This window comes from Meles meles, chromosome 7 (genome assembly GCF_922984935.1).
Source record: "Meles meles chromosome 7, mMelMel3.1 paternal haplotype, whole genome shotgun sequence".
NCBI lineage: Eukaryota > Metazoa > Chordata > Mammalia > Carnivora > Mustelidae > Meles > Meles meles.
Window position 1 is genome coordinate 93,047,651 of NC_060072.1, and position 12,949 is coordinate 93,060,599.

Below are 12,949 nucleotides of genomic sequence, written 5' to 3' on the forward strand. Positions count from 1 at the left end.
CATCCTTCAGAGTTCAGCATAACTGTCACTGCCTTGGGCGATCTTTCTTTGGTCACTTCTCAATCTATGCCTAATCATATAGCTAACTTTTCTTCCCATTTCCCCCATACCTATCATCTCACTTTCCCACATTCTGCTTCTGGGATTCCTCTGTGTATAAGAAAAGCTTCTTTTCCCTACCTTTGAGACACCTGGCAAATCTCATGGTTACAATATTCTTCCTATTGCAATAGTTACCCCTATTGCAGTATGCTCTCTTACTTACAATAATCTTTTTAGAATAAAATCTCTCCTTACTAAGTCCAGATTTGTTTTGTTTTGTTTATGACAATGTACAATAGTATGGATTCTTTCTGATTTTGCCACGTGTTTAACCCTATAAGAGAATAAGCACAACTATCCTCCAAACAATACTTGAGTGTGTTTTTATTAAGATTTTATCTATTCATCTGATAGAAAGAGAGCACAAATAGGCAGAGAGGCAGGCAGAGTGAGAGAGAGGAGCAGGGAGCCCGATGCAAGCTTAATCTCAGGACTCTGGGATCATGACCAGACCTGAAAGCAGATACAAAATACTGAGCCACCCAGGCACCCCAAAACAATACTTGAGTCTTATGACATTAATAAGTAACAGCTATACTGCTCTATGAGTTTGACGAAAAAGAATAGCAAACCTGTTATAGAGATTTTAGTATATCAGTATTACTGATGTTAAGTGGAATTTTATCAGAGATATTTACACTTCCCCCATAAAATAATCACTTCTGCTTTCAGGAGAGCAAAGGGAGATCAGGGTGTCTCTTTACCACTGAACCTTGCTTTACTCTGTGTACCTAACATTCAACAACTTGCATATAAAACCATGAAATACAACCATACATTGAGGAAAACTAGAGAACAACCACTAGTCAGGAATCTTCATTTCATTCAAACTTCACCACTTCCCAGAGGCAACACACTACACAAGTTGCAGGACTCTAGTACTTTGATTTATCTGCAAACAGTAATAATAATTATAGCTGTGCCACAGAGTTGTAAAAATATGAGCTAATGCTTATAAAGAGCTTTCTCCTATCAGCAGAGCCTTACTAGGAGCCTAGAGCAACAAAGTGGTAAGAGCTATACCTCCCCACACCCCTCGCTGTTGGCAGTGAGGCCTGGCATGGAGGTAATCATCCATCCCTATTCAGGCAATGAGGCTGTAAGAGCCACTGCCCTTCTTTCACTGTAAAGGTATCAGTGGGGCTGAGATGGGACCTGAAATTCCATTCATCAGCAATAAGGCAATATGACTCAGTGCATCAATTTTACCAGGTTCATATTGGTATTGGCAGGGCTTAATGTGAAATTAAACATGAACTTCCACCCAGCCCTCATGTTACACCTCAACAAGGGAACTGCCTCCTAAAAAAATTTTTAAAATTAAAAAAAGTATTGGGGAAGGTATATGTTATGGGGAGTGCTGTGAATTGTGTAAGACTGACGAATCACAGATCTGTACCCCTGAAACAAATAATACATTATATGTTAATAAAAAATAAGAAAACTCACAACCCAATTTAAAAATAGGCAAATGATTTAAACAGATATCTTACCAAAGAAAATATACAGATGGCAACTAAATGCACCAAAAGATAATGAACACATTCGCTAATAGGTGCACAAAAACTAAAATCACAAGGAAATACCACAACAACTACTAGAATATCTAAAAGTATAAAAATTGATCATACAAAATTAGTGGACCATAAGGGGTGCCAGGGTGACTCCGTCTGTTAAGTGTCGACCTTCAGCTCAGTTCATGACCTCAGAGTGCTGGAATCAAGTCTTAAATTAGGCTCCCTCCCTCTCCTTCCTGCTCTGGTTCTCTCTCATTGTCTGTCTCTCTCTTTCTCTCTCCAATAAATAAATAATGTCTTAGAAAGAAAGAAAAAGGAAGGAAGGAAGGAAGGAAGGAAAGAAGGAAGGAAGGAAAGAAAGAGAGAAGGAAAAGTCTCCTATACCACTGGTGGGACTGTAAAATCATATGACTACTTTGGAAAACTGGTTTCTTAAAAAGTTACACATACACTTTCTGTATGCCCCAGCCTTTCCACTCCTAGGTGTTTATCCAATCTACAATGAAAGGAAAGAATATGTCATTAGAGAGATTTGTGCATAAAGGCACATAGCAGCTTTATTTGTAAGTGCCTTAAAACTAAAATGACAGATTATCTTTTTTCAGGTGAATAGAAAGCAAATTATGATATATCCACAAATGAAATTTTTCTCAGAAATAAAAGGAGTGAGTTTTTATACACATAATAATGTGGATGAATCTCAAAAACTCATGTTGAATAAAATAAGCCAGATGAAAAATGGTTGGCTATAAAAAGCAGCAGTGAGGGTAGTGAGGTGGGGGCCAAGAAGGAAGGATTTGACAAGGGGCACAAGAAAACTTTGAAGAATAGTTGATATATTTATGATTGTGATTATGGTGTTATATTCTTGGGAACATACAATATGTCAAAACATAAAATTGTGCACTGTAAATATGTACAGCTTATTGAATGTCAATTATATCTAAATAATGATGTTTAAAAATTAAAAAAAAACAAAAAAGATAGATTTGACTCAATAAATCCTTGAACTAGATGCCAAAAATCAGCAATGACACTTTAAATTTTTTTTTATTTTTTTAATTAACATATAATGTATTATTAGCCCCAGGGGTACAGATCTGTGAATCGCCAGGTTTAAACATTTCACAGCACTCACCATAGCACATACCCTCCCCAATGTCAATAACCCCTACCCTCTCCCCATCACAACCCTCAGTTTGTTTTGTGAGATTAAGAGTCTCTTATAGTTTGTCTCCCTCCCAATCCCATTTTCATTTATTCTGTTCTTACCCCCAAATCCCCCAAGTTGCATCTCCACTTCCTCTTATCAGGGAGATCATATGAAAAGTTGTCTTTCTGAGAGGATTGACTTATTTCGCTAAGCAAAATACCCTCTAGTTCCATCCACATCGTCACAAATGGCAAGATCTCATTTCTTTTGATGGCTACATAGTATTCCATTGTGTATGTACAGCACAGCTTCTTTATCCATTCATCTGTTGATGGACATCTAGGTTCTTTCCATAGTTTGGTTATTGTGGACATTGCTGCTATAAACATTCAAGTGCACGTACCCATTAAGATCACTACATTTGTATCTTTACAGTAAATACCCAGTAGTGGGATTGCTAGGTCACGGGGTATCTCTATTTTCAACTTTTTGAGGAACCACCATGCTGTTTTCCAGAGTGGTTGCACCAGCTTGCATTCCCACCACAGCGTAGGAGTGTTCCCCTTTCTCCACATCCTCGCCAGCATCTCTCATTTCCTGACTTGTTAATTTTAGCCATTTTGACTGGTGTGAGATGGTATCTCATTGTGGGTTTTTTTTTTGTTGTTGTTGTTGTTTTTTATTTATTAGAGAGAGAGAGAGCACGAGAGTGAGCACAGGCAGACAGAGTGGCAGGCAGAGACAGAGAGAGAAGCAGGCTCCCCACCGAGCATGGAGCCCGATGTGGGAATCGATCCCAGGATGCTGGAATCATGACCTGAGCCGAAGGCAGCCGCTTAACCAACTGAGCCACCCAGGAGTCCCTCTCATTGTGGTTTTGATTTGTATTTCCCTGATGCCAAGTGATGTTGAGCACTTTCTCATGTGTCTGTTGGCCATCTGGATGTCTTCTTTGCAGAGATGTTGGTTCATGTCCTCTGCCCATTTCTTGATTGGATTATTTTTCTTTGGGTGTTGCTAAGCTCTTTATAGATTTTGGATACTAGCCCTTTATCTGATATGTCATTTGCAAATATCTTCTCCCATTCTGTCAGTTGTCTTTTGGCTTTGTTAATTGTTTCCTTTGCTGTGTAAAAGCTTTTGATCTTGATGAAGTCCCAATAGTTCATTTTTGCCTTTGCTTCCCTTGCCTTTGGCGATGTTCCTAGGAAGAAGTTGCTATGGCTGAGGTTGAAGAGGTCGTTGCCTGTGTTCTCCTCAAGGATTTTAATGGATTACTTTCTCACATTGAGGTCCTTCATCCATTTTGTGTCTATTTTTGTGTGTGGAGTAAGGAAATTGTCCAGTTTCATTTTTCTGAATGTGGCTGTCCAATTTTCCCAACATCATTTGTTGAACAGACTATCTTTTTTCCATTGGACATTTTTTCCTTCTTTGTCAAAGGTTAGTTGACCACAGAGTTGAGAGTCTATTTCTGGGCTCTCTATTCTGTTCCATTGATCTATGTGTCTGTTTTTGTGCCAGTACCATACTGCCTTGATGATGACAGCTTTGTATTAGAGCTTGAAGTCTGGAATTGGGATGTCACAAACTTTGGCTTTCTTTATCAATATTCTTCTAGCTATTCAAGGTCTTTTCTGGTTCCATATACATCTTAGGATTATTTGTTCCATTTCTTTGGAAAAGATGGATGGGATTTTCATAAGGATTTCATTAAATGTGTAGATTGACTTAGGTAGCATAGACATTTTCACAATATTTGCTCTTCCAATCCATGAAAATGGGACATTTTTCCATTTCTTTGTATCTTCCTAAATTCCTTTCATGAGTACTTTAAAGTTTTCTGAGTATAGATTCTTTGCCTCTTTGGTTAGGTTTATTCCTAGGTATCTTATGGGTTTGGGTGCAATTGTAAATGGGATTGACTCCTTAATTTCTCTTTCTTCTGTCTTGTTGGTGTAAAGAAATGCAACTGATTTCTGTGTATTGATTTTATATCCTGACACTTTACTGAATTCCTGTACAAGTTCTAGCAGAATTGGAGTGGAATCTTTTGGGTTTTCCACATATAGTTTCATATCATCTGCAAAGAGTAATAGTTTGACTTTTTTGCCAATTTGGATGCCTTTAATTTCATTTGTTGTCTGATTACTGAGGCTAGGACTTCTAGGACTATGTTGAATAGCACTGGTGATAGTGGACATCCCTACTGTGTTCCTGACATTAGGGGAAAAGCTCTCAGTTTTTCTCCATTTCGAATGATATTAGTGGTTGGTTTTAATCTACTATAATTGTATTATGGTTGAAGTGTTTCTTTGATTTTATTAATTGGTTTATATAGTTGGCTACTCCCATGTTAGGAGCATAGATATTTAAAATTGTTAGATCTTCTTGTTGGACAGACATTTTGAGTATGATATAGTGTCCTTCCTCATCTCTTATTATAGTCTTTGTCTTAAAATCTAATTGATCTGATATAAGGATTTCCACCCCAGCTTTCTTTTGATGACCATTAGCATGGTAAATTGTTTTACATCCCCTCACTTTAAATCTGGAGGTGTCTTTGGGTCTAAAATGCCTTCTTGTAGACAGCATACGGATGGATTTTGTTTTTTTGTCCATTCTGATACCCTGTGTCTTTTGATTAGGGCCTTTAGCCCATTTACATGCAGGGTAACTATTGAGAGATATGAATTTAGTGCCATTGTATTGCCTGTAAGTTGACTATTACTGTTTATTGTCTCTGTTCCTTTCTGATCTACTACTTTTAGGCTCTCTTTGCTAAGAGGACCCCTTTCAATATTTCCTGTAGAGCTGGTCTAGTGTTTGCAAATTCTTTCAGTTTTTGTTTGTCCTGGAAGCTTTTTATCTTTCCTTCTATTTTTAATGATAGCCTAGCTGGATATAGTATTCTTGGCTGCATGTTTTTCTTGTTTAATGCTCTGAGTATATCATGGCAGTTCTTTCTGGCCTGCCAGGTCTCTGTGGATAAGTCTCCTGCCAATATAATATTTTTACCATTGTATGTTACAGACTTCTTGTCCTGGGCTGCTTTCAGGATTTTCTCTTTGTCACTAGGACTTGTGAGTTTTATTATCAGATGATGGGATGTGGACCTATTCTTATTAATTTTAAGAGGGGTTCTCTGTGCCTCCTGGATTTTGATGCTTGTTCCCTTCACCATATTAGGGAAATTCTCTACAATAATTCTCTCTAATATCCCTTCTGCTCCCCTCTCTCTTTCTTCTTCTTCTGGAATCCCAATTATTCTAATGTTGTTTCATCTTATGGTATCACTTATCTCTCAAATTCTCCCCTTGTGGTTCAGTAGTTATTTCTCTCTCTTTTGCTCAGCTTCTTTATTCTCTGTCATTTGGTCTCTTCTATATCACTAATTCTCTCTTCTGCCTCATTTATCCTAGCAGTAAGAGCCTCCATTTTTTATTGCACCTTATTAATAGCTTTTTTTAAATTTCAACTTGGTTAGATTTTAGTTATTTTATTTCTCCAGAAAGGGCTTTTATTTTTCCAAATAAGTTTTCTCTAATATCTTCCATGCCTTTTTTGAGCCCAGCTAGCACCTTGAGAATCATCGTTTTGAAATCTAGATCTGATATATTACCAATGTCCATATTGGTTACATCCCTAGCCTTTGGTACTGCCTCTTGTTCTTTTTTTGTGTGTGTTGAATTTTTCTGCCTTATCATTTTATCCAGATAATAATATATGAAGAAGCAAGTAAAATACTAAAAGGGTGACAAAGACCCCAGGAAAATGTTCTTTAACCAAATCAGAAGAGGCCCCAAATCATGGGGGTAAGAAAGGTCGTAAAAAGAAATTCAGGAAAAAAAAGAAAAAGGAAGAAAAAATATAAAAAAGAAAGTATATATATTAGAATGGTAAATAGAACAGTGTCTCCCATTTAATTTTGGGAGGATTGGTCTCTTAGAAGAAACTACCTCCCTAAATTTTAAGGAATGAAAACATATATAAGGGTAAACACAATGAAGGGATGGGATATGAGTATAAAGATGATTTTTTTTTTAAATTTCTAAAAAAGGAGTTGATAAGTTGGTTGGGAGAATAAAGAAAAAGAAAGTGGAGAGAATTTGCTCAGGCTGGAGACTAGAACAAAGCCCTGTGCTAGATTTAGGGTATATTTTGATCTGTTAGTAGAAGTTGTATCCCATAATTTTTTTAGAAGAAAAAACCTTATGTGTATACAAGAAATTAAGTTAGATACAATGAGGGATAAAATATGAATATAATAATGAAGTTTCAAGAAATATTTTCTTATGAAAGGTATTGTTAAGATAAACTAGTTAAAAAACACTAAAAGAGGAAAGAGTGAAAGTTAAAAAAAACTTAGCAGAAGAAAAAAATAAAATTAAAAAAAAATTAATTAACTTTGCAAGACTGGAGAGTCATGGGGTAAAAGCTATGAGTTCCATGCTTTGCTTTCTCTGGATTTCTGCTGTTCTCTTTGGTAAGTGAAATTGGCCTTGGCTGGATTTCTTGCTGAACTTCTGGGGGAGGGACCAGTGATTCTCAAGTGTCTTTGCCTGAGATGGAATTGCCCGACCTTACCAGGGGCCAGGCTAAGTAATCCACTCAGGTTCGCTTCTGGGAGCGTTTGTTCCCTGAACATTATCCGTAGAGTTCTGGAGGATGGGAATGAAAATGGCAGCCTCCAATCTCTGGCCCGGAGCAGCCAAGAGCTCAGAACCCCACCCCTCATTGCGCCCTTGGAGAAAAGTGCTCAATTACTCCTGTCTCCCTGGCCTCTGGCTGTGCTCTAAGCTCACCCAGCCTATGACCAAGCATGTCTGTCTCTGGCACACAGCCCTACCTGGAGTCTCCAAACCCGACAGTTCACTGCACTTTTCCATGGTGTTCTCCTGGATCTTGTGGAGTCCCTGCTCACAGAGCAGTGGCCGGTGCCTCAGATCACAATTTAAGGTAACCCTGAGTTGAGAGCTCACTCCTTGCCTCTGTCTTTGTAGCTGACTTCCCCACTCTAATACCTGCAAGCTCTGCAACACTCAGATGCCCCTGATCCTTCTGTGACCCCGTGGAACCTGAGACCATGCTGTCCCCGCATGAGCTTTACCCCAGCTTAGCCTCTGGAGCGATGTCCCTCAGTGGAGCAGACTTTTAAAAGTTCTGATTTTGTGCTCCATTGCTCCACCACATGCCAGGAGCCAGCCCTTTCCCCCATGGTCTATCTTCCCATTGCTTTGGATTCACTTCTCTGGAGGTCCTACCTTTCAGAAAGTGGTGGATTTTCTGTTTCTAGAATTGTTGCTCTTCTTCTCTTCAATCTCCTGTTGGATTTGTAGGTGTTCAGAATGGTTTGATAAGCTATCTAGCTGATCTCCTGCTACCTGATTTCATCTCAGCCTGCTACTTCTCCACTATCTTTACTCATCCCCACCAATGACACTTTTAAAGATTCACTAAAATCTTAAAATTCATATTTAACTTATTTAAAAGAACAAGATACAAATAAGCATAAAAATAAAAACAATGTGCTCTAAAACTTAATTATAGTGACACAATTTGATCCCAAATAATCTTATGGCTCTGATTATGCAAATTTTCTACAAGCAGTATAATATTTTTATTTAGAAATTTCACTTCAACCAATCATTATCACACATGCAAAAATATTTGTATGAAAATGCTTTTGATAGAATGATTGATAACTATAAAAAATAAAGAACACTGTACATTTAATACAGGCATTAGTTCAAAATTGCCAAAATATTCATACAGCCAACATTATTAATACTGAATAATTGGAAAAAAAAACAAAGGCATATCATGGAATAAATTAATAAATGTTTAAGTATATGAAAGCATATGTTTTCACTGTGGTAAAATATACATAACATAATATTTACCATTTTGACCATTTTGAAGTGCAAAATTAGTGGCTTTAGTATATCTGTGTTACTATGCAACCATGAAGCATATGTTTTGCATCCAATTATAAAATATGACCAAAAATCTTTATGCACTCATAACTAATACTTATAATGCAATTGATATATTTGGAGAAAAAAATCTGAAAAGGTAAGTTCTATAATGCAAGTGGTAGCCTTATATAATTATATAAACGTTTCCTTGTGCTTATATGATTAAAATTAGCCAATGATAATAAAAATTATATAATAAAGGATTTTATTCATAAATAAAGAATTATAATCTTTCAAATGCCATAGTGATGTGAAAGTTTAAAACAAATTAACTATGTAACTTAAATGATAGAGTTGCCCTCCTGACCAGTGTCAAATGATGCTCTAACATCCTTCTATCTCCAAAGGCACAGTCCCCACTGAAGCCAGTGTCACTTGTGTTTTTGCCAAACCTCATTACTCAGAAAATCAATGACTCTTGACTGTAGGTCCCCAAGGACCATTTATTTTTTTCACGCTTAACATTTTCTGCCAATTAAAAAGATAAGCCACATTTAACATGATGTGCGCATTTTTCTCTGCCGTTATGATTTAAAATTCATGTCTTCCACCAGTGGAGAGAGTTCCTTAGCCCTTTGAATAATTTATTTTCTTTTCAATGATGGAGATAGTAAGAAAATATTTAGAGGCTTCTAACAGCATTAAGCCCATTACCAAAAAGTAAGTACAATAAAGTTTGTCTCTTTGACTGTGATTCCCTTTATAGGATCTAGGTTATATTTACCTCTAAGAAAGAAAATAGATTTGCAGTGATAATTTTAATATTTTCAATGTATCTAAGATATATGTATGAGATGTCATTTTTTTTAGAATGAATTTCCCTTGTGTAGATAAATATCATTGCCTGGAGTATTGTATACATAAGATACATAAACAAATCTGTATCTAACTTAATGTAAGAAGTACTTAGGGTAATTTTGGATAGATATTCAACCCCAAATTTAAAATAAAGTGTCTTCTTATAAGAAGGAAATGAAAGTGAATTGGGGGAAACTGGAGGAGGAGACAAACTATGAGAGACTGTGGATTCTGAGAAACAAATAGAGGGTTTTGGAGGGGAGGTGGGTTAAGTGAGTGTGGTGGTGAGTATTATGGAGGGCACGTATTGCATGGAGCATTGGGTGTGGTGCATAAACAGTCAATCTTGGAACACTGAAAAAAATATATAAAACAAAATAAAGTGCCTTCCTATATATAGAAGTATATAAACAGGGGTACCTGGGTGGCTCAGTGAGTTAAAGTCTCTGCCTTCATCTCAGGTCATGATCCCAGGATCCTGGAATCGAGCCCCACATCGGGCTCTCTGCTCAGCAGGGAGCCTGCCCCCCCATCTGCCTCTCTGCCTACCTGTGATCTCTGTCAAATAAATAAATAAAAGCTTAAAAAAAAAGATATGGTTTAAAAAAAAAAAAAGAAGGGTATAAGCATGCACCAGTATTCCTCTTCCCATCCCTGAAAAGAACACCATAATGACAACAGCATCTCATGACAGAGTCCTGTGCTCGTTTTGAAAACTCATTAGAAAGACAGAATAAACAAAATCAGTTAGTTACACTTTCATGTCAACTTACTAACTTCCATCATAAAGTAGGTTGTAATATCTTGGGGGAAAATGACTATATTTTGAAAATTGGATAATGTTTAACATTTGGGAGCTGAGTAAGATTTCACAATACACATTATCTCAGATTCAGATGAAGCATGAAAGGAAAGTGGGTGGGCTGCAAGTATATAAATATACAAATATTCCTTTTGCATCTCGCTTTGATAGAACTATCTTATAGTTGTTGAATAAAAAACTAAATGTCTTAAGAGGATTCTAACTTTTGCGTAAACCTTGATCCTCGGCAATTTTTCTATATATTAGAAACACTGTGAATGAGGCAAATAGTCCCAAACAATTCTGCCAAAAACAATTCTGCTCCCAGTCTCAGTGAGAAGAGAACACAGTAAATTAAACAAAAAACTGAATTTGCTCATAACGCAAAGAAATTCCGTATGCCAGAAAACCTAAATGTTTAAGATTTTAATTGTGTATTGGACATATCTGAGTCCCTATAAGTATGACATCAATGAAAATAAAATAATTCACTCACTGGAAGATGAGAGAGAGAAGAGAAGGCCATCATCACCTGTATCAGCAGTAAAGGTAACACAAATTCAGCAGGTAATGCAAATATTCAGAAAGATAAATATCTAGGCTATGTAGCAGGAGGTAGGGGGAATCAGCAGATTGTGAAGTTGCTCATAAGAATTAAGCTCACTTAGCCTAAAAACACACCAAAGAACAAAAATCTTCTTTTGGAACAAAGACTTCCAGTTTTGTTTTGTTTTTAAAGATTTTATTTATTTATTTGTCAGAGAGAGACAGCACGCACAAGCAGGTGAGAGTCAGGCAGAGGGAGAAGAAGACTCCCTGGAGCAAGGAGCCCAATGTAGGACTTGATCCCAGGACCCTTGGATCATGACCTGTGCTGAAGGCAGATGCCCAAGCTACTGAGACACTCAGGTATCCCTAAAGACCTCTTGTTTTGCTCTAGTGTCTATATAGTGAACCCAAGTTATATTAGCACTATTTTTCTAAAAAGACCCAAAGTGTCAAGAAAAGACACGAAATCAAGTGCGAAATTTTGTGACTCAGTTTCTCAATAGGGAAGAACTTTTTCACCCTTAAAATGACACTCCCTCAGTAATCTACTTGGTCACATGGGAAAATCCCAAGTACAGGATAGGCATAAAATGTAAATATACATATAATATATATTTATGTTAAAAACATAATGAAATATAAAATCCTGAATACATTATATTTTAGAACAGTTAAAATAATCTATAATCAATGAGAACATTTATCTGAATATCACATGCAGATTGGAGAGAAGTCAGAAGTCAGTGATGAGAAACGGTACAATAACAACATTCATTCTGCTGGGACTTACGGATGACCCTGAGCTGCAAGTTCTGATTTTTATCTTTATCTTTCTGACCTACACACTGAGTGTAACTGGAAACTTGACTATCATTACACTCACTTTTGTGGATTCCCACCTTAAAACACCCATGTACTTCTTCTTAAAAAATTTCTCCTTCTTGGAGATCTCATTTATATCTGCCATTATTCCCAGATATTTGTATAGCATAGCAACAGGTGACAACATTATTACCTACAATGCTTGTGTCATCCAAGTGTTTTTTACTGACCTCTGTGGGGTATCAGAGTTTTTTATGCTAGCCGCCATGTCCTATGACCGCTATGTGGCCATCTGCAAACCCTTGCATTATGTGATCATCATGAACAACAGTGCCTGCAGGACTCTCATCATCTGTTCTTGGATGGCTGGTTTATGTATAATAATTCCACCACTTAGCCTGGGTTTAAATCTAAAATTTTGTGACTCTAACATAATTGATCATTTTGGCTGTGATGCATTTCCCTTAGTGAAAATCTCATGTTCAGATACATGGTTCATGGAATGGACAGTTATAATCTGTGCTGCGCTGACCTTGAATATGACACTTATATGTGTGGTTCTGTCATATGCTTATATCGTCAAGACAATTTTTAGATTCCCTTCTGTTCAACAAAGGAAAAAGTCCTTTTCAACCTGTTCTTCCCACATGATTGTGGTCTCCATCACCTATGGCACATGCATTTTCATCTATATGAATCCTACAGCAAAGGAAAAAGTGACCATTAATAAAGTGGTTTCACTGCTCATTTTCTCTATTTCACCTACATTGAACCCATTTATTTATACTTTGAGAAACAATCAAGTTAAGAAAGCCTTTGAGGACTCAGTCAAAAGAATTTGCCTTTCTCTCAAGTAAGTAAAAGAAATATTATTTTTAAAATATCTCAAAAACAAGAATAAATGTCCACAGACATTTTATTTTGAAGTCTATAATCTTGTTTTTCAATAACATTTATTTCTGTTACATTAATTTTCTCAATCTTCCATTGATCTCTGCTCATGCCGTTCTTGTGTTTTGATTTTTCAAACCAATATTTGATAGTTTTGCATATCAATTTCTGAAAAACCATTCTGAAGAGAAATTAACATCTTAATTCTGTTACAATATATAATAAGAGTTATTCCTCGGGGAAATATAGGGTAAAATTGTTTGTAGCTCTTCAACATACACAATAATGATATGTAAACACATGTAATAAGAGCAATTATAGGTAAAATGTCTAAAAT

General features: G+C 36.5%; 1 protein-coding gene across 1 annotated transcript; it reads left to right on the top strand.

Moving 5' to 3' along the window:
* The first annotated feature begins 11,645 nt into the window (after positions 1-11,645).
* LOC123947239 (olfactory receptor 6C2-like) lies at positions 11,646-12,578 on the top strand. Its single transcript, XM_046013337.1, has one exon. The coding sequence runs from the start codon at positions 11,646-11,648 to the stop codon at positions 12,576-12,578; it is 933 nt and encodes a 310-aa protein (XP_045869293.1).
* The last annotated feature ends 371 nt before the right edge of the window (positions 12,579-12,949 follow it).